Source organism: Octodon degus, unplaced genomic scaffold (assembly GCF_000260255.1).
Source record: "Octodon degus isolate 3935 unplaced genomic scaffold, OctDeg1.0 scaffold00045, whole genome shotgun sequence".
In the NCBI taxonomy this organism is placed as follows: Eukaryota; Metazoa; Chordata; class Mammalia; order Rodentia; family Octodontidae; genus Octodon; species Octodon degus.
In genome coordinates, this window is record NW_004524621.1 from 12,445,155 (window position 1) to 12,466,076 (window position 20,922).

The following is a 20,922-nucleotide window of genomic DNA, read 5'->3' on the forward strand; positions in this document are numbered from 1 at the left end:
AGATCAGAGCAGAAAGGAAACTGAGGCAAAACAATCTCAACATTCCTTCTAGAGTGTAGAGGGAGGCGCCTGCCCGTTAGCTCAGTTGTTTAAGTGGCTGCTTCAACAAAGCAGTCAGCCTCAGGTTGCTGTGGTTCGATCCCCACAACTCCAGCCAACCAAACATGCCCTGAAGGCATTCTGAGCCAGCCCAAAAAAAAAAAAAAAAAAAATCCTTCTGCCACTGGGGGCCTGCTCATTCGCTCAGTTGTTTAAGTGCCTGCTTGAACAAAGCAGTCAGGCTCAAGATGCTCTGGTTCGAACCCAGTTTCTCACAGGAAACCAGAAATGCCCTCAAGGACACTTTAGGCCACCAAAAAAAAAAAAAAAAAGAACTTCTAGAGTGTAGAGGGAGGATCAGACCCAACTGTCCCAGTGAAACCTGTCATCCATGTCTTGAGAACAGCTGCTGTCTGTTTTTTATTGGCAAGTAGAGCCCTGTGATTGATTAAACAGCATCAGCATGTCTATTTTCTAAATATAAAGTAGATTTCATAAAAAGACCCATTTTATAGCACTTCATATTAAAGTTCACTAGGGGATACCCTTACTTTACTTTTACCTAGCATTATTACCTAACAAGTCAAGCAAGGAGCATCAAAAAATTTAGCAGCTAGAAGTTCACATGCAGCACATACAGAACAGTAATACAAGATCTTGACTGCAAAAGTAAAATGTCCCATCGAAGAAACCATATTCTTCCCATGTTCTCAGTTTAAATTTATCATTTTATATTTATTGCCTACCCCCTTCTACCTTGAGAATTCTAATTATATGAATATAAGTTTCTCGATCTTGGCACAGAGTGAACTATTATATGACTGATCCATAAACTCTTCTTCATGTTTTAGATAGTTTTTATTGTTACATTCATTTAAGTTTATAAATAATTGTTTTACAATGTGCAATCTATTATTAATCTCATGTTGTATTCATTTCAGAAATATCTAAAATTCACTGTCTACATCTTAATATCATTCACATTTCAATATTTGTCTACAATTTTTAGTTTGCTATATAATTATTATTGATTTTCAATAAAGTTAATAATAAGTTAAAAAAATTATCATTTTAGCAAAAAAAAAAAAAACAAGACATAAGAATTCAAGACATAAGCAATTGGTAAGCAAAGATGACCATTTTTGATTACCTAAACAAGTCACAGTTCAGAATCCGTGAATCAAAAGCAAACTCTTACCACCTTCCAGTTATCTCAGTGGGACCTCCAAATGATATAAAGAAAATTAATGTAACTCCCAATCAGCTAAATGTCCAATATGCCAAGTTTTTGTTCCCTGAAGTCAAAGAATGAATTCAAAGGAATAGCAGCAGCTGAGTAGGAAAATTTATTGGAGAAAAGGAATGGAGAATAGGATGATCCCCTGAGAGACAAGAGGGGTCCCAAATGGGTTGCCAACGAGCCAGACTTCTCAAAGAAAGTTTTATAGAGCACCTAAAATTACTAGGTGGGTACAATGTGGGCTCAGTGATATAGTATTTGCTTAGCATAAGTAAGGCTTTGGGTTCAGTCCAAAGAGAAGCCAAAAAGAATAAAAAGCTCACACTTAAACAATACAGGGTATGGGTCAGTATGCTATGGCAAATAGAAACACCGAAATGACACCCAGGATTTGGAGGCAGATTTACTTATGTCAATGGGCACTGATCGGGATCATTCCCAAAATATCAGGCCCTGATCTTTGGTGGTCTAGGGCTTATATGAGATAAGCAAGCAGGAAGTACAGAGGCAGAATGGCGTGTCAATTGGGGATTTGGTTCTTTACAGTCTGCATAATGGTGACCAGTTATACTTCACAGTGACTTGCCATTTCTAAGAAATAAATGTAACAGGAACTGGAATAGGAACCATTACGTGGTCAACTAACAAACTGAAGTGTACATGGCTGAGAGAGGCATCTTTTGCTAAAAGTAGACAGAGAAGGATCATTATCCTGTTAAGCCTGTCTAACAAGATGTGTAAAAATTTTGGAGTTTGGATACAGTTTGTTTTAGTGATATTTTGACAACTTGCATCCATATCTACCTGAAGTAATGGAAAGAGGAAAAATTAATTTAGTTCTACCCACTCACTTTTCTCAAAGAATATCTGTGCTACCTATAAAGTATACCTTCTGTCTGGGTAACCGCTAATTATTCGTGTGTGTGTGTGTGTGTGTGTGTGTGTGTGGTTGTTGTTCATTTTGGTTTTTTGAGACAGGGTTTCTCTACATAGTTCCAGCTGGCCTTGAACACGCTATGTAGCCCACACTTTCCTCAAATTTGAGACATTCTTTGCCTCGACCTCCCAAATGCTGGGATTAGGAGCAATTATTTATGTATTTATCCTGTCCACAAACCACCAGGTTTAGCCTTTTTGTTCTCCTCCCTAATTACTTACTCAGGCTTCTAGATGCTGAGGAAAATAATACTTTTTAAATAGTCCTTTGCTCCCAACCTCCTCTAACTTACCTTCTACTGAAATAAACCAGTAACACAATTTGGATAAAACTTAAAGATTTTAAAAGTAATATTAAAATTATTAATTTGCACAGATAATTGTTAATTTTAATGACAAATGCTGTCATTCATTCATTTTTCGAGACAGGGTCTTGCTGTGTACTTCTGGCTGACCTTGAACTCACTATGTAGCCCAGGTTGGCCTCAAATTCATGTCCTACACTGCTATGTTTATTTTTAGAAATTTATTCCAACACCCCCTCTTCATCTCCACCACAGTGAAATTCTGGCTTAACCAGATTAAATAATACTGTTTTATCCGAAGTAACTGCATAGTGCTTGACATAAAATAGAACACATAAATTTTAATCAGATCACCAAAGTAGTATGAGTGTGGACTATCTGCTGAAATAATGGAATTAGCCTTGTTAAAATGTTTCTTTGAGCTATGTGAAAGGCTCAGCTTGAAATTTGGTAAGAACTTTGTGGATATTAGTCTTTAAAAAAATTTTTGAGGCAGGTCGTGCTATGTAGTTCAGGTTGGCCTTGAATCAGACAGACAGACAGACAGACAGACAGACAGACAGACAGACAGAGAGAAAGATATGGAAATCAAACTCAAATCATCTTCCTTATTGATGAAATATATTCCCAGCTCTGAGCATTTGTCATTTAGGTAGATGTAGATCAGTGAAGTAAATCAGACTCACCTGGGGACTTCTTTTGGGTTTGTTTTTTGTTTTTTGGTTTTTTTTTTACTGTCCTTCCTCATAACCTGGCAGTTTGTTCCATTTTGTTTTTCTATGGATCTAGGTAGGGTTCAGAGAAAGTTCTTCGACTGAGTTTGATATTTATCCCATGAGAAGAAGGACCAGACCTCTGTACAGGGACTGTGGCACAAAAAAAGCAGATTTTTATTTTATTTTTCTCTTTTTGAGACAGGGTCTTGCTATGTAGTTCAGGCTGGTCTTGAGTTCACTTTGTAGACCAGGCAGGTCTCAAACTCACAATGCTCCTCCTGCCTCAGCCTCCTGAGTGCTAGGATTACAGACATGTGCCGCCATGCCCAGCTAACATATTTAATTTTAAAATAGAAGAACATAGGCTAATTGTGGAACTCAGAAATGTGATATGACTGTCATCTTATGTTAGAAGTATGTCAGTGGCTGCTTTAACCTACATATCTAAATTACTACTAACTTTTGCATCTTGTGTTCCCAAGATTTTTTTTTTTTTCGAAACCAGGGATTGAACCCAGGCCTTTGTGCTTGCCAGGCAAGCACTTATTCTACTGAGCTATCTCCCCGGCCCCTCCCATGATATTATGGAATATCCAGGCATTGCAAAGTGAATGTTAATTTTTCAGGTATTGATTAAGGGATTCAAAAGAGGCCATTATTGGCAGACTTGGATTGGGAAATGTTTGTTTTGTCACCAAGGGGATGAATGTGTGAAACACAGGATCTGTACAATCTGTGGAATAGGAGAAGACTACATACCACTAACAACCTGTTCCCGTGGGTTAGGCTGAATCCAGTAGGGAATGCAGCTGCTTAGAAATAGCTTAAAATAAACCCAAACAATGAAGGCTTATTCTATTCTAGGTTCTGTGCTAGGTGGTGAAGATACTAGAAATATAGAAATAATAATAGCAGTGGTAACTACCAACTCTCATTGGGCACTAAACATGTACTAGACATTATGCTGCTTTTACAAGTATTTTACAGAAGTTTTATAAATATTTTCTCATTGAAAGGCCGGCCAAATAGCTCAGTGGATTAAAGTGCCTGCAAGCAGGCACAGGGGCGGGAGGGAGTTCAATACCCTCCTGCCATGCTGGCTCCACCCCTGGGGCATGCTGAGACAGCAATTGAGACTGGGCCTGGCGGTGCACACCTGTAATCCCAGCACTTGGGAGACTGAGACTGTAAACTGGAGAATCACTACAAGTCCAATCAAGTAGTGAGATCTTGAACTCCCTGTAGATTCTTCCCTAAAATAAAAAAATTAAAATTTAAAATTTAAAATTAAAATAAATAAATATTTTCTCATTGAATCCCAACCTTTAAGAACTGGGAGACATTATTAGATTCCCATTTTAAAGTTAAAGAAAATGAATTTCAGAGATGTTAAGCAAATAGCTTGTCAAAGGTCATATACATAAACATCCTTCATAGTATACAATGCTTAGGGACAATGCCTGGTATATATTAAATATGTATATTAAATGCTTAATACATAGCAGTTGCTATTATTACTATTCAAGCTTTTCTCTTTCTTGTTTTTCCATTTCTCTAAACCAGTTTCTCTTTCCTTTTGAAATTTCTTGTCATTTTATAATATCTATTGTACACTTTGGATCACATTTACTCTTTCAGTTTCTCACACCTGGGAGACAGTAGGAAGGGTTTGGTTTTTTGGGTTTTTTTTTTTTTTATGGCTGGCTCAGCCCACCCTGAGGGTGGGGCTGGCGTGGTATGTGGTGCTGGGCATTGAATCGTGGTCCTCTGTGCCTGCCTAAGTTTACACATGTGAGTCTGATTTATTTCACTAATGAGTAAGGTCTCAAGTTGCATCATTTACCTATAAAAGTCTTAAGTTTATCCTTCTTTATGGCTGAGTAAGACTCTATTGTATAAAAATACCACTTTTTTTTTTTTTTTTTTTTTTTTGGAACTGGGGATTGAACTCAGGCCCTTGCGCTTGCCAGGGAAGCAGTTATTCTACTGAGCCATCTCCCCGGCCTCTTACCACATCTTTTTTATCCATTCCTCAGTTGATGGGTATTTAGTTTGTTTCCAGGATTTAGATACAACAAATTGTGCTGCTATAAACATGGACACACATATATCGCTGTGGTATGATGTTTTTAATCCTTCTGGGAAAATCCCCAGAAGGGGATAGCTGGGTTGAATGGGACTTTCAATCCTAGCTTCCCACTGATTTCCATAGAGATTGCACCAGTCTGCACTCCCACCACCAGTCCTTTTTTACCACAGCCCCACAAGCATTTGTTGTTATCTTGATGATAGCCATTCTTTCCGGAGATGGGATCTCAGTGTTGTTTTAATTTGCATCTCTCAAATCACTAAAAATGATACTGAACATTTTTTCATATATTTATTTGCTGCTTGTATTTCTTTATCTGAAAAGTGTATATTTGTCTCTGATGCACATTTTTGGATTGAGTCTTTTTTTTTTTTTTTTTTTTTTGTATTTTAGGGAAGGGTCTGCAGGGTGTTCAGGGTCTCGCTACAGATCGGACTCATAGTGATCCCTCATAGTGATCCATCTGTTTACAGCCTCCCAAGTACTGGAATTATAGGTGTGCACCACCACGCCCAGTCTCAGTTACCATCTCAGCATGCCCCTGTGGCGGTGCTCGCACAGCAGGCCTGAGGATTGAACCCCAGGCCCCTGCACCTGCTTGCAGGCATTTTAATCCACTGAGCTATTTGGCTGGCCCTTGGGTCTTTAAATTTGGGAGGACTGTTTTGTTTTGAGTTCTTTATACGTTCTCATAGTAAACCTTTGTCAGAGGAACATCCAGCAGTCATTTTTCCCACATTGTAGCTTGTCTTTTCACTCTGTTGGTGGTTTCTCCTTAAGTTACTTTCCTCTCATTGCTGGGACAAAATACATGATGCCCAAAATTAAAGAAAGATTTTAGCTCACAGTTTGTAGAGGGTTAGTGGCACATGACCGAGGACAGCAGTTCACAGTGGCAGAAAACAGCAAAACAGTAAGAGCAAAAATGTAGGAGCAGGGGATATGGCAGAGAATAAGCCTCTCTCCTTTCCTTATACTGCATTCAGGCTACCCGGGGGTGTAGCACTCACATCCATAATCCCAGCATTGGATCATGAATTAATCACAAAAGAAATGAGCCCACCCTAATGACTACATGAGGCTTGGGGGATAACTAGACACAAACCATAATGCTCTTGCTGTGCAAAAGCTTTTTTTTTTTTTTTTTTTTTTGCGGAACCGGGGATTGAACTCAGGCCCTTTCGCTTGCCAGGGAAGCGCTTATTCCACTGAGCCATCTCCCCGGCCCCTCAAAAGCTTTTTTAATAAGATGAGATCCCACTTGTTGATTCTTTGTAATAGTTCCTGTGCATTTGGGGTGTTAATCATTAAGTCTTTGCCTATACCAATGCCTTCAAGAATTTTACCTATTCTATCTTACAGCAGATTTAGTGTTTCTGTTCTAATTTTTAGATATTTGACAATTCAAATTTAGTTTAGTGCATAGTGGCCCAATTTCAATCTTTGACATGTGAGGTCAGGTTTTCCAGCATCATTTATTAAAGAGGCTACCTTCCAGCACATGTGTTTGACCCCTTTGTCAAATATAAAGTAGCTGAATATATCTGGAGTTGTTTTTGCATCTTCTAGTCTGTTCCATTGATCTTCAGGTCTTTTGTTTTTGCCAGTACTATGCTGTTTTCATCACAGTAGTTTTATAGTGGAATTTCACATTATAGGTGGTGATGTCCCTTACCTTGCACTTGTTGCCCAGATTGCCTTTGCTATTCTAGGTCTCTTCTGGTTCCAAATGAATTTTAGGATTGTTTTCTCTGATTTTGTGAGATATGCTATTGAAATTTTTATTAGAATTGCATTAAATCTGTATAACAGGTTTTTTTATATAACAGTTTTGAAAGTATGGCCGTTTTCACAATATTGGTTTTTACTACCCAAGAACAGGGGATATCTTTCCATTTTCTAACATCTGTTTTACTCTTCTTTTTCAGAGTACCGTAGTTCTCAATGTAGAGGTATTGTACATCCTTCTTAACTAGCATTTTAAAAAGGCACTAGAGATAATGAGATACCACTACTTATAGCCTTTCAGAATGACCAAATTCAGAGAACCGACCTCACCAATTATTGGCAACAGTTCAAAGCACTGGGAAATCTGAGTCAGTGCTGTGGGAATGTAAATAATACAGCTACCATGGAAGACAATTTTGCAATTTCTAACAAAGCTGAGTAGATTCTTACCCAATGATCTAGCAGTCATACTCCTTGGTACCTACCCAAAGGAGTTGAAACTTACATTCACATAAAAACTTGCATACAGATGTTGATAGGAGTTTTGTTCATAATTGCCACAACTTGTAAGCATGCATGATATCTTTCATTAGGTGAATGGATAAACTATGGTGATTTAGATAATGGGATATTTTTCACCAGTAAAAAAGAAATTAAAAAAAAAAAGAAAAGAAATGAACCCCTGAAAAAGAAATGAGCCATCAAGCCTTGAAAAGACTTGGAGGTAACTTAAATACATATTATAAAGTGAAAGAAGCCAATACAAAAAGCTACATCCATACTGTATGATTCCAACAATATGGCATTCTGGGAAAGGCACTGTACAAGAATTAAAAGATCAGTGATTACTGGGGCATGAGAGTATGAAAGATGAATGAGCAGAACATACAATATTTACAGCAATGAAAGTGTTTTATTCAGATGTGAATGTGTCATATATTTGTCTGAAGTCCATAGAATATTTAACGCTAAAATGAACTAATGAATGCTATGATGCACATTGTTAGTGAGGTTCATTAAGGTGGAAGACTATACATGTGTAGCCAAGGGATATTTGGGAAATCTCAGCTTTCTATTGAGTTTTATCTTAAAAAATAAATCCAATAATAAAATTTAAGGGACTGGGGAGATAGCTCAGTTGAATAAGCACTTGTCTGGCAAGTACAAAGGCCTGAGTTATCCCTGGCTCTGCAAAAAAATAAATAAAATTTAAGGCACAGAAGTGGTATCATAATTATCTAGTACTGTGAAACAAACTATCCCTAAAATGTGGCTTAAAACAATCAGTGCTGGGCCGGGGAGATGGCTCAGTAGAATAAGCACTTGCCTGGCAAGCACAGGGACCTAAGTTCAACCAAAAAAACAATCAGTGCTCATACCTTAGTATCAAGTACTTGGGTTGGGCTTCACTAGGTAATTTTTCACCTGGTTTCAGCTGGGACCATACCCGTGGCTGCCATCATTTTGTGACGCCATTGGGTTGAATGGTCTAAGTTGGCTTCTCTTGGATGTCCACTTTAGTGAGGGCTGCTGAGAGGATTTCTTCACACAGTGGGACTAGACATTGCAAGTACCCTGGAGACCTAGGCATGGAAGTCTCAGTGTTGCTTCCATTATATTCTGCTAGCCAAAACAGATTATAAGGTCATCCTAGATGCAATGGGAAGAGAAACAGACTCTACGTTGGGAAGTGAAATAGCTTCTACTTCTAGATGGAAGGACTGCAAAGAATTTTGCTTTTGCTTTTGCTTTTTTTTTTTTTAATTTTTAATCCACTACAAATGGAAGAGGGCTGGATGAGTTTATGATGCATTGAGCCTTTTTGGCCTTTTTCTGTAGCCTACATAGTATTTCCTCTAAAGTTAACTATCTTGGGCTCTTTGTCTTTATTACCATGCACTCAACTTTCTTCTGTTTCTCTTAGGAGACAAAAATATAAATTAAAGTTAAAACAAAAATTCACCAGTAATTAATTGAATTTTGAGAACTCTGAGTTACCAAATCATTTTTTAAGAAGAGAATGGCAATCTTCTAATTCCAGCACTCTGGGTGACTAAGGCAGTAGGATCCTAAATTCTAGTCCTAACCAGGTGAATTAACAAGAGCCTATTTCAAAATAAAACAATAAAAAAGGACTAGAGAGGTAGCTGATGTAAAGACCCTGGGTTTAGTCTCAAGTATCCAAAGGAAAGGAAGAAAGAAAATGTTATTTAAGCTCACTTTAGTAGACACATAAACTTGAACTTGATTAACTCTTATGGAGACCTCAGGAATCCTGACTTTAATATTAGACCAGGAATATATTATTACCACATCATTTGCTAATATTTAATTAAATATCTGGTATTAAAATTTTAAGCATGTTAATATATGACTACTTAAAATTTTGACGTGTCAATTTCCTACATAAATAACCTGATTCATATTCTACTGAGGGAAATATAGATGATCACCTTTTAAAATGATCTAAAATACTGAGTTAATTCTGAATTGATGATGTTTTTAGTTTTAAGTAACTTTTGCCAGTACTCAGCAAATATAACTGTGATTTCCTCTAAGTTGTATTAGTTTATAATCCTCTGTAGTCTGCTATTGAATTCCACTTTCTATTTTGAAAGAGTTCATAGCCTTTGTTCATTAATCATTGGAAACAGTTGTGCGACATGCCTTGCCATTAAGTTGAACATCTATAATTAGTTCTGCTGCAATCAGTGGTTGAGAACAAGATTTCAGTAGTTAGTGGCACGTGTTAAGTAGACATTGCAGAGTTAGAAGGAACTCCCAAGAAGTAAGTGATTTTTGTTGTATGTCTGTATAACTATTTCAATAGAGTCTGCCAAAAAAAGTATGCATCAGGAAAAGAAAAATTTGTGTTAATATTTTACTACTGAATTTATTAAAACGTCATGAGATTAATACATTACGTTTGGCCTCCACAATTACAAGAGATGCTCAAAGTGGTGGCCATTTGCTTCTAGACATTTTTTAGTATGACAAACTATTGAAATGTGTATAATTTTTTTTGTCAGACTCTGTATATAGTTGAAAATGTCTTTATTAATCAGATGAGCAAATTATGTCTATTATAAATTCATCATAAGCTATACAAAACATTTTACTTTATGCTTAGTCACTTATTGAAAATTTGTGATGATAAAATATATTTCTACATTTTTTAAATGCCTTTTTGGGGGTAGAGTTGAAACTGAGGCTCACTATTCTCGACTGACCTTGAATTCTCTGTGTAGTCAAGGTAGCCTCAAACTTAAAATTTTCCTTCCTCAGCCTCTGAGGTGTTGGGGTTATATGTGTGTGTCACTATGCCTGGATCCTGTCTTAATTTTTTAAAGGAAAATTTTATTATGTATACTGTATTTTAAATGAACAGTGTTTCCTCTCTTTCTTCAGAATTTATAAAAACTGATTCATAAAAATGACATCCTGGTTATATGAATGTCTTTGTGAAGCTGAACTTGCACAGTATTATCCTCATTTTACTGCCCTTGGCCTTCAGAAAATAGATGAATTAGCCAAGGTTACAATGAAAGACTACTCCAAACTGGGAGTCCATGACATGAATGACCGCAAACGTCTCTTCCAACTGATCAAAATCATTAAGATTATGCAGGAAGAAGAGAAAACAGTCAGCCCAAACCATCCTTTTCAGACAAGCAGCCAGTACCTTAAGACTCAAAAATTCAAATCTGGCCCTTGCAGACAACTACAGTTTGATTCTCCTAATGACAACAAAGACAGAATTGCTAGCAAAAATGGGTTTGAAATGCATAATATGTCAGATTTCTCTGAAAATGAGCAGAAGTCCACTAACCTGAAAGTACTGGAACATGTGCTCCCAAATGATTCCCAGTACCATATAAAAACACAAACTCCGAGTGCCACTGCTGCTGATTCCTATGTGCAAACAGAAACAAATGCTTCATTGTCTTCATCAAATCTCTTTTCTCCGATACTGGGAAATTGTGATATTCCCATTATTCAGAGAATCTCTCACGTTTCGGGGTACAACTATGGAATCCCTCAACCTTGTATCAGGTAATAATTTTTTATTTTTACCTCTTTTTGTTTTTGAGAGAAGTTTGCCTCAAGCAAGAGCAGGCCTCTCCTTTATGACCAGAAGAGAGCAACTACCCTATTTATAGTAAATAAATATAAGAGAAATGATGATGAACAGCTTTTGTGTCACTAATAGAAATACTGTCCCTGGAAGGAGAAAAATTAACAAGGAATTGGAACTGGGCAAATGGAAGAAAGATGATACTGTTTATGTGCATCAAACAGCTGTTACTTGCCAAAATCTGTTATTTCTACAACAGACCTATTTCTATTATTTATTATAGTGTAACATGATACATCTAGTACATACATGAAGGTAAAATAACTGGCCTCCTACAGTGAAAAAATACTGTACAATTCACAGGATTTTTAAAAAGGGTATCAAATTCTCTTAAACCAACCAGGAGGCTTATAGCTTAGTTAAAAGCAGGGAACATGTAGTTAGGTAGATCTTTGGAGCACTTAGTTCGTCTGTACACATTGAAATATGATCTTAATTCAGAGTGTACTTTCTTACGTTAGCTCATTCTTCCCATTTTATATGAAAGAACTGAAAGTAAGAAAGTACATTTCCTTCAGTATACCCCAGGTCCCAAATAGTAATAAGGATTTTCAAACATTAAAAAAAAAAATTCTAATTAAGACGTGGCATTAGGAGTCATCTAATCAAAAGAACTTTATTTTTTTTATTTTAGTTCAGACTGGCCTGGACTCACTATGTAGCCCAGGGTGGCCTTGAGCTTGCAGTGATTCTCTTGCCTCAGCCTCCCAAGTGCTGAGATTATAGGTATACACCACCATGCCTGGCACCAAAGAGCTTTCTTTTTGGATACCTCACATCAGATTTTTGCTTTTCAGGTATTTCAAGAATTCTCAATTAATTTGCTGGCTTTAGAATTTTAATTAAAGTCTAATATACTTAGAAAACTGGTTGCCCTGGCTTAATTAACATCTTAAATAGATCTAACTCCAGTTGTGTTAACTCTGTATGTCATAGTTTATTTCTTCTGTGGAAGATTGGGCTTTTTATTATGCATTCCTTTTGGCCCTTTGTACTTAAAAATGACAAATCTTTTTGTCCATGTGATTGATCCAAGAGTCCTTGCACAATTTTTTTTTAATTAATTTTTTTTTCAACAAATAATACACTGCATATATTCTTCTTAGTGCCTTGCACAATTTTTAAAAAGACTATAAACATTTTCTGTCTTCTGATTAACTACATATGAATAAGTTATTAATACTCAATAATAGCTAGAGATTTGACACAAAACCATTATTAAAATGATACATTAAAATTTTCTTTCTTTGGGCCAGCTAGATAGCTCAGGGGACTAAAGCGCCTGTTTAGGCACAGCACAGCGGCTGGGCTTTGATCCCCAGCATGCCATGCTGACCTTTCCCCCAGGTGCACTGAGGCAGTGATTGAGACTGGGTGCAGTGTTGCGCGCCTGTTATCCCAGCGCTTGGGAGGCTGAACACAGGAGAATCACTACAAGTCCAGTCTATGTAGTGAGGCCTTGTAGACCCTGTAGACCCTGTCCTAAAAACATGAAAAAAAAAATTTTTTTTTTTCCTATCTTCATCTCAGCACACACTCATAGTTCCAGTAATTGGAGAAGCTGAGAGTCACACTTTCAAGCCTAACTTGGAAAACTTATTAAGACACTGTCTCAGAATAGATTATTATTTTTTCCCCACTGGTATTACTGAAGATTGAACCCAGGGCCTTGTGCATGCTATACATGTCTTACTGAATTGCCCAGGCTATCATTTAACTTGAAATCTTCCTGCCTTAACCTGTTCAGTAGCTGAGATTGCAAGTATGCATCATCATGCCTAGTTAAAATTTTCTTTTTTGTGTGTGAAACTCAAACATATACAAAAGAAGAGTCCCCATATGCCCTCATTCAGTTTTAATAATTGAATTGCCAAGATTTGCTATTTAACTTCAAAATGATGCTTGCTGTCCATCCATTTACCCCTAGGGCTTAGTGTTAAACCCAGGGCTTCATGAGTATTGGGCTGCCCTCCACCACTGCATCCCAGTCCAAATGATGCCTTTTTTTTTCTTTTCTGGAGTAAGGGTCTCACTGTGTATTTCAGGAACTTACTGTGTAGCCCAACTTGGCCAGGAACTGAAGGTGATCCTCCTGCCTTAGCTTCGTGAGTGCTGTGATTACAGGCATCTGTAACCATATCAGGCTTACAAATGATTTTTAGGAGTTTTCTATCTATTAATTTTTAAAAGTGCCTTGACAATATCTTGCACATTATAGCCTTATCCTATTATTAAAAATTAAAGCCTATTTATAAACAAATGTCAGACAGAACACCTCAGATAAAGAGAATCCTTGGACTGAGATGGAGAAAATCAGAGTTTGTGTTCGAAAACGGCCTCTGGGAATAAGGGAAGTACGTCGTGGAGAAATTAATATTATTACTGTAGAAGACAAAGAAACTCTACTTGTGCATGAGAAAAAAGAAGCAGTAGACCTCACACAATATATTCTACAGGTATGATGTTTTCCTTTTATATTTGGAATCAATATGAATCAATATTACGAAGTATGTTAATTTAATGCTTTTTATTTAAATGGTTCTATACAATTTCTGAAATCCAGTTTATAGTTTGGGTATTGATAGTCATGCCTGACATAACATATGCATTAAATCATCGATAGTTTGGGCCTTCATTTTTAAAAAGTATGGTGTAGGAGGTTATATAGAAATGTCATTTCTTTGTCTTGCGTGATGGAACTACATCATACATTCACCTAAAACATTTTGTGTGAATGTATACATAAAAAACAGCGAGGGGAGAAGAAAATAAAAATACTGTTTTTGTCTTAAGACAGAGTCTCATACTGTTCAGACTGACCTTAATTCACTGGGTAGCCTCAAATAGTCTTGAACTATCAGTGATCCTCCTGCCTTAGCCTCCTGAGTGCTTGGATACAGTGAGCATCACTATGCCAGGTATAAAATAATTTAAATAAGTGGTTGCCAGCCAAACATGTGACTCAGAGATGGGCCTGTAGTTGGACTCCATTCTTGCCTACATCTCACAATGTGATCTTGTCACTCTGCTGAGTGTAAGTCTTGAGTTTAATGATGGACAATACCTTGTTGAGCAACAAGTCTGCAGAGAGCAGTTTGATTTTGAGCTGCCTTGGGCTTAAATTCAACTGGTCTGAATGGGGTTCTGGTAAGGCCACTTTATACAGGGTAGATTGCAATGAGTAAATATAATCCAGGCATATGCTTTCATATCTAACATATAAAGGTGTAAATAAAACATTGTTAGCTCAGATACATAAAAATGTTTATTGTTGGCTAAAAATCATTACAAAGAAGGTTTGGTATTGAACTTACTCTCATAGGTACCCTTGCAATAACTCTTCATTGTCATAGAGAAGCAGTAAATTCCACAGATGAGAAAGATCGTGTTTTTGATACTTGTAAATTTGTGTAACTAGGTACTCCTAAAATTCTGAAACAGTTGTGAATAATCAAAAGCAGAACAGGTTATCCACCAGCTGTAAAGACTTTGAAATTCAGTTTGTATTGCTTTGAATCTGGCTCCCTAAACAGTCACATTATATTTCTCTTTCTTCCTCTCATTTACTTGCCTCACCATCCATAAACTGGTAGAGAGCAAAAAAGTGATGAATAATCCGGGGTGCTAGCAGTTCACCTTAGCTGGTATCTTATCCTCCAGGAATAAATCCTTTAATAGTGAAGTTGTTAAAACATCCTTCTCACATCTGCATTGTTCTTTTTCTTTGATTACCAAAATTGGGTTTCCCAGTGACACTAGAGTAATCCACCAAGTCTTTCTGTGGGCAGTAAATTAGTAGGCCACTGTTTAACCAACCCAATCACTTTAACAGCCTTATTGATTGCTGATCAATGCACAGTCTATTAGGTTTTGTGAGATGTATTTATTTTGAAGGTGGTCTAAATGCCCAATTAGTTGTAATGCTATCTAGTTCCATGGCTAGTTATAGCTACAGTAATAGTTCTATCCAATCACTAGTCTACCCAAGTCATCTTTAATGATGCTTCAATCACAGTAATTCCCTTAAGGAGGCATCATTGTATCTTTTGTATTTTTCCATTATCCCTAAACACAATAAACTTACTCCTTTGTCATTACCATTGATCAATATTTATTGAATACCTATAGTTTCCATGGCATTTCTTCTGCTGTTTGAACTTTGGACCTTTGCTTTCATAGGTCAAAGTCCTTAACTGCCAATGCTATAATGTAGAAGTACTAGGAGGACTTTTTCTCTTTTCCTTTCTCAAAAGCAAAAGAAGGAAAGGGAGGTTCATACCAAACTTAGTGCTAAATAAATATTGATTCTTAATTCTTTTAAATGTACTCAGAGATGAAAACAATAGGTATGTGTCTAAATATACTGTCTTTTCAAATCATGTTACTTAGTAAGTACAATCATACATATGTAGTGTACTATATCCTTTTAACCATTAAGTTTTGTTTTTGGTTTTTTCGTTTTGAGGCAGGGTTTTGCTATGTAATTTAGGCAAGACTTGAACTCACTATGTAGCCCACACTGGCCTTGAACCCACAACGATCCTCCTGCCTTAGTCTCCAAAGTGCTGGAATTATAAGCACCATGCCCAGCACAATAACTCTTGGAAGCTTTTTCTAAATGATAAACTTGGCTTTCTAATCTCCCTTTCCTACAAAGGACCTAACAAATTTCCATTCTAATGTAATAAAATCCCAAATAAAAGAGAATTGAATCTGGAGCAGATTCAATTAAACCCTCCTTAAATTAAACCAATTCCAGTTTTCTAGATCTGTCCATACAATTTTCTCTTAACTGTAGTCCAGCCCCCATCCCACACCCCCCCCCCAGAATTGAACTTTGGACCTTGTGCTTGCCAGGCAGGCACTTATGCCACTGAGCTATCTCCCTGGCCCCTTAACTGGATATTTAGATCAAGCCCAAAAGATGGCAGAAAGTAGAGCCTTATCTCTCATTTGTTGTGTATCTCTAAAGCCTACTATAGTCAGGCTTGAAATTATTAGAATTTCTTACTTGGATACAGTTGGGTTGCTAACTATAAAAACCTCTAAATTATACAAATACTGTAAGTACAGCTGTTGAATTTATGTTTTTCAGAACCAATGTAATGGGATCTGTCTCTCCTTTGCCTCATTGCCATATTTTGTTTTTGTTTTTTTAATATTTTATTTATTTTTTGGGCGGAACCGGGGATTGAACTCAGGCCCTTGCGCTTGCCAGGGAAGCGCTTATTCCACTGAGCCATCTCCCTGGCCCCCATGTTTTGTTTTGTTTTAAATTTTAAAGTTATTTATTTAAGAGCCTATGGCGCTCAGTGTGGTAGTACACCTGTAATCCCAGCACTCAGGTGGCAGAGGCAGGATCATCCTTGTGAGTTTGAGGTCAGCTTGGGCTACAGTGTGAGTTCAAGGCCAGCCTGAACTGTCTAAAAAGGCCCCGTCTCCCCCCAAAAAATTTCCCCTTATATCCAGTTGCCAAATTTGTAATCTTATTTCCACTGTCATCATATATTTAGACACTTTTCCCCCAAGGCATCACAGTAAGCTAAATCTCCAGCCTGATTTATTGATTGATTTCTATTTTGTTATACTGGGAATTGGAATTGAAGTCAGAGGCTTTACACTGAGTTATATCCCCAGTGTTTATTTTTTTATTATTTTTTTTTTTTTAATTTTGTTTTTCGTTGTCGTTTTGCATTTTGTTTTGTTTTTGAGACAGGGTCTTGCCAAATTGCCCAAACTAGTCTTGAATTTGCAATTCTCCTGTGCCTCTTCCTTCCCTCTAGCTGGGGTTGCAGGATGTGCCATCATGCTAGCTAATTTAGATCTTTCTTGCCTCACCACTAGTCTTTGTTCCAGTTTATGCACATAATAAAGCCAGATTAATCTTCCAGGAACATGGCTGAGATTATCTTCCTCCTTTGCAAAGTGTTTTTCATTGTCTGCCACTGTTCACTGAATTAAATATGAACATTCCATCACCTACTAGAGGCTAGTATCCTAAGAGCTCTACAACATAGACCTAAATCATTATTCTAGGCTTCTGTCTCACTTTTCCTATATTTCAGCTAACCTGCATGCTGGCCCATCCTTAAATATTAATTACACATACAGTTCCTTTTGCTTTCTGACTCTGTTCGTACTTCCACTATACCTGGAATACTTTCCTCTCCCTTTATTGCTAGCTCTCAAATTCCTGTTCTTTTTTTTTTTTTTTTTTTTTTCTCAGAAATTGCTTTATTTTTCATCAGCCTCATTCCCATTTTGCTGAAGCATCGGCAGAACAGCTCAAGACCGCTTGGTGGGGGTTCCTATCCACTCAGTGGCCTACGCAGTGGGGGCTGCAGACCAATCTTTTGTGGCCGGCTGAGCACTCCAGTCTTCAGTAGGAAACTGCTGAATGGGCACAGAGGGCACCTGCATGCCCTTGGACCAGTCTGCGACCTCAGGCTGAGCAGCAGTGAACTCTGGAGCTGGTGCAGTCCATTCTCCCTGAAATTCCTCCTTGGTCACAGCCTTTTCAGCAGCAGCCTGCTCTTCTTTTTCAATCTCTTCAAGATCCTGGTAGAAGTAGAGATCAGGCATGACTTCCCACGGGTGTTCATGGGAGATGGTGCCACACATGCGTAGCACTTCCCGGGCCATCATCCACCACATCAGACCCACAGAGTGAGCTCCCTTATTGTTGCACAGGATGGCAATGTCCTCATAGCACAGAGGAGAATCTGTGTTGCACAAAGCAATGCTTGGCAGATTGACATAAGATGCCTCCTTTAGGGGCTGGTGGTCAGCCCTGGGGTCAGTAACCACCAGAAGACGTGGCTCTTGGAAGGCTGCCTGGATCTGGGTAGTGAAGGTTCCAGGAGTGAAGCGGCCAGCGATAGGAGTACCTCCAGTGACAGCAGCAAACTTCAGCACAGCCCGCTGGCCAGTGTTCCTAGAGGATATGACGCTGATGTCAGCAGGGTTTTCAATGGCCACTATGGCTCAAGCTGCCAGGAGGAGCTTCTCCCAAGTCCGCTTCAGATTTATGGTGTAGATTCCATCGCTTTTCCTTTTATAGATATACTGCTCCATCTGGAAATCCAGGTTGGTGCCACCTAAGTGGGTTCCTGCAGCAAGGAACTTGAGGAAGTCCTTCTCCTTCATTTGCAGGACATCAGGGACTCCGGACATTGTGAAGTTTCCCTTTAAGTTATGATGGGAATCAGGAACAACACTGTACAGACCCTACCGGGGAGCATGAAAAGGGTCAAATTCCTGTTCTTCCCCATGGTCCATTCTCAATACAGTCTTTTTTATAATGTCTTTACCAGTTAGGCAGAATATATTCTTTCCATTGAATCCCATGCATACTTCCTTAGTTCTCTACTACTTCATAGTCATTTGTGTATTTGTCATTTGTATATATCTTTAGGGGGCAGGGTAAGATAACTTCTGTATCTTTTGGGTCTTTCAAGTAACTACTGCCATGTACCATCTGAACTTTAAATATTTCTGTGACTAAAAGCTATGTCACGTAACTTATAGAATGGAAATCTAAAATTCCTCTAAGCTTTCAAATATATTGGCCTTAGCTATCCAGTGTAGCACTGAACTCCATCCACACCCCTTCCTTTTTTAAAACATAACATTTTACAAATAAAGGTGGAGCCAGACATGGTGGTGCACACCTGTAATTCCAGCCCTTGGGAGGCCAAGGAAAGAGGATCACCATGATTTATATATAATAAGGTACACATACAGTATTTGAGTTTGATGAGTTTGACAGTTGTATATCCCTATGGAATTGAGTTTTTCCAGACATAAAGAAAAATGGCTCACTCTTATATTCATTAAATCACTTCTCTTAAAAAAAGAACAAAACTTTAAGGGCTGCTGGCCAAATAGCTCAGTGGATTAAAGCACCTGCTTAGCCAGGAACAGGGACTGGGTTCAATCCCCAGTGTGCCATGCTGGCCCCACCCCCAGAGTGTACTGAGCCTGCAACTGAGACTGGGTGTGTAATCCTAGCGCTTGGGAGGCTGAAAACAGGAAGCTCACTACAAGTCTGATCTGTGTAGTGAGACCCTGTAGATCCTGTGCTAAATATAGAAAGAAAAGAAGGAAACAAACTTGTATGCCTTAGTTTTTACATTGTAAGAACATGGCTATAGAGATCTCAAGTAAAAGAAGCCCCTGTCATTTAACAATTATTATCTGAGTTTATCATGCTCACTTATTATTATTTTTAAATGTATTTAGGCTTTTTTCATGTGCTACCTAGAATAGTGGTGAAGAAAATTAGAAGGCATCTCTTTCTATAAAAATCAAATTTATTTTTCAGCACGTTTTTTATTTTGATGAAGTCTTTGGTGAGGCGTGCACCAATCGAGATGTATATATGAAGACCACTCACCCCCTCATTCAGCATATTTTCAATGGGTGAGAAAAATTATTTGCTTTTCTTGTTTTCTAGTTTCTATAAATCATTCCTTTATAAATATCACTTAAGCTTTTTAGTTCTCTTGAATGAGACATAAATTTGTATTTTAATATATTGATTTATCCTTCTGGAAAAGGATAATACCTCAGTTTATAGGATTTGCCAAGCATTCAGAAATTTGTGGCAGAATTTCCTTTTACACCGATATTGTTTCTCTGTTTAGAGGGACAGTGTAGCTGTCAACAATTTAATTTTATCAAAGTCTAAGTTTAAGTGGTTTGGTAATCAGAATTTTGCACTCTGGCTACTGTTTAACTTTTTCCTTAGACTAGGATAGATAATATCACTTATCAACTCTTCATACATGTATTTTTATTTGAATTATTCACACTTAATAAATATTAAGTGGAGCATAAAAGATAGTAGTAGGATCCTCTTATATATTAAAAGAAAAAGGATAGTAGGATCCTCATGTAGGCACATACTAGAAAAAAAATGTCAAGGGCTGGGGAGATGGCTCAGTGGAATAAGTGCTTCCCTGGCAAGTGCAAGGGCCTGAGTTCAATCCCCAGTTCCACCAAAACAGAAAAAAGAGAAAGAAAAAAAAATGTCAAATGACTTGCTAGAATCACAGATTCCAGAGAAGCTCGACTTTTTATTTATTTTACTTTTGTGGTGCTACAGATCAAATTTTGGTCCTTGCCCATATAGGCAAGCACTGTATCACTGAGCTACATCTATATCCCTGACTTTTTAAAAAATAACTTCTTAAAAAAATAGAGAGGGCTCAATCCCTGGCACCACATGCTGTGCTGCCCCACCCCCGGCGTGCTGAGCCAAGATGGAGTCCGGGTATGGTGGTACACGCATGTAATTCTAGCACTAGGGAGGCAGAAAACAGGTGGATCACTACGAGTCTGAGCTGCCTAGTGAGACCTTGCACAGAGAAAAAAAGAGGTGGAATCTACATACAATAAGATGAACATACAATAGTGTTTTGATGAATATATGTAAGTAAATAATAGCTGAGCAAGACATAAAAAAATTTTATCCCATAAAGTTCTTTTGTGTTCCTTTTAGTTAATTCCTCACCTCCATCTCCAGGTCTTGTATAACCACTGACTTGTTTTTTGTGACTGTTATTTCTACATAGGAATAGAATCATTATATTATACTTTTATACTTGGCTTCTGCCGGTTTAACATAATCGTGTATTTTAGTATACATTGCTGCATCTGTCTGTAAGGTTGTTTATTTTACTTAGTATTCTCTCAGTCTGTCTCTGTCTGTCTGTCTGTCTGTCTGTCTGTCT

At 37.7% G+C, this 20,922-nt stretch overlaps 1 protein-coding gene and 1 pseudogene across 1 annotated transcript in view; one reads left to right on the forward strand and one right to left on the reverse strand.

Annotated features, from left to right (window-relative positions):
- The window catches only part of Kif24 (kinesin family member 24), an 86,173-nt gene that overhangs the window by 27,639 nt on the left and 37,612 nt on the right, over window positions 1–20,922 (forward strand). The window contains exons 2-4 of the mRNA XM_004632009.2: window positions 10,462–11,106; window positions 13,455–13,644; window positions 19,512–19,609. Coding sequence (XP_004632066.1) covers window positions 10,487–11,106; window positions 13,455–13,644; window positions 19,512–19,609 — 908 coding nt within the window. The 5' untranslated portion in view covers window positions 10,462–10,486. The remainder of the gene's footprint in view (window positions 1–10,461; window positions 11,107–13,454; window positions 13,645–19,511; window positions 19,610–20,922) is intronic.
- On the reverse strand, window positions 17,474–18,361 carry LOC105742259 (annotated as a pseudogene).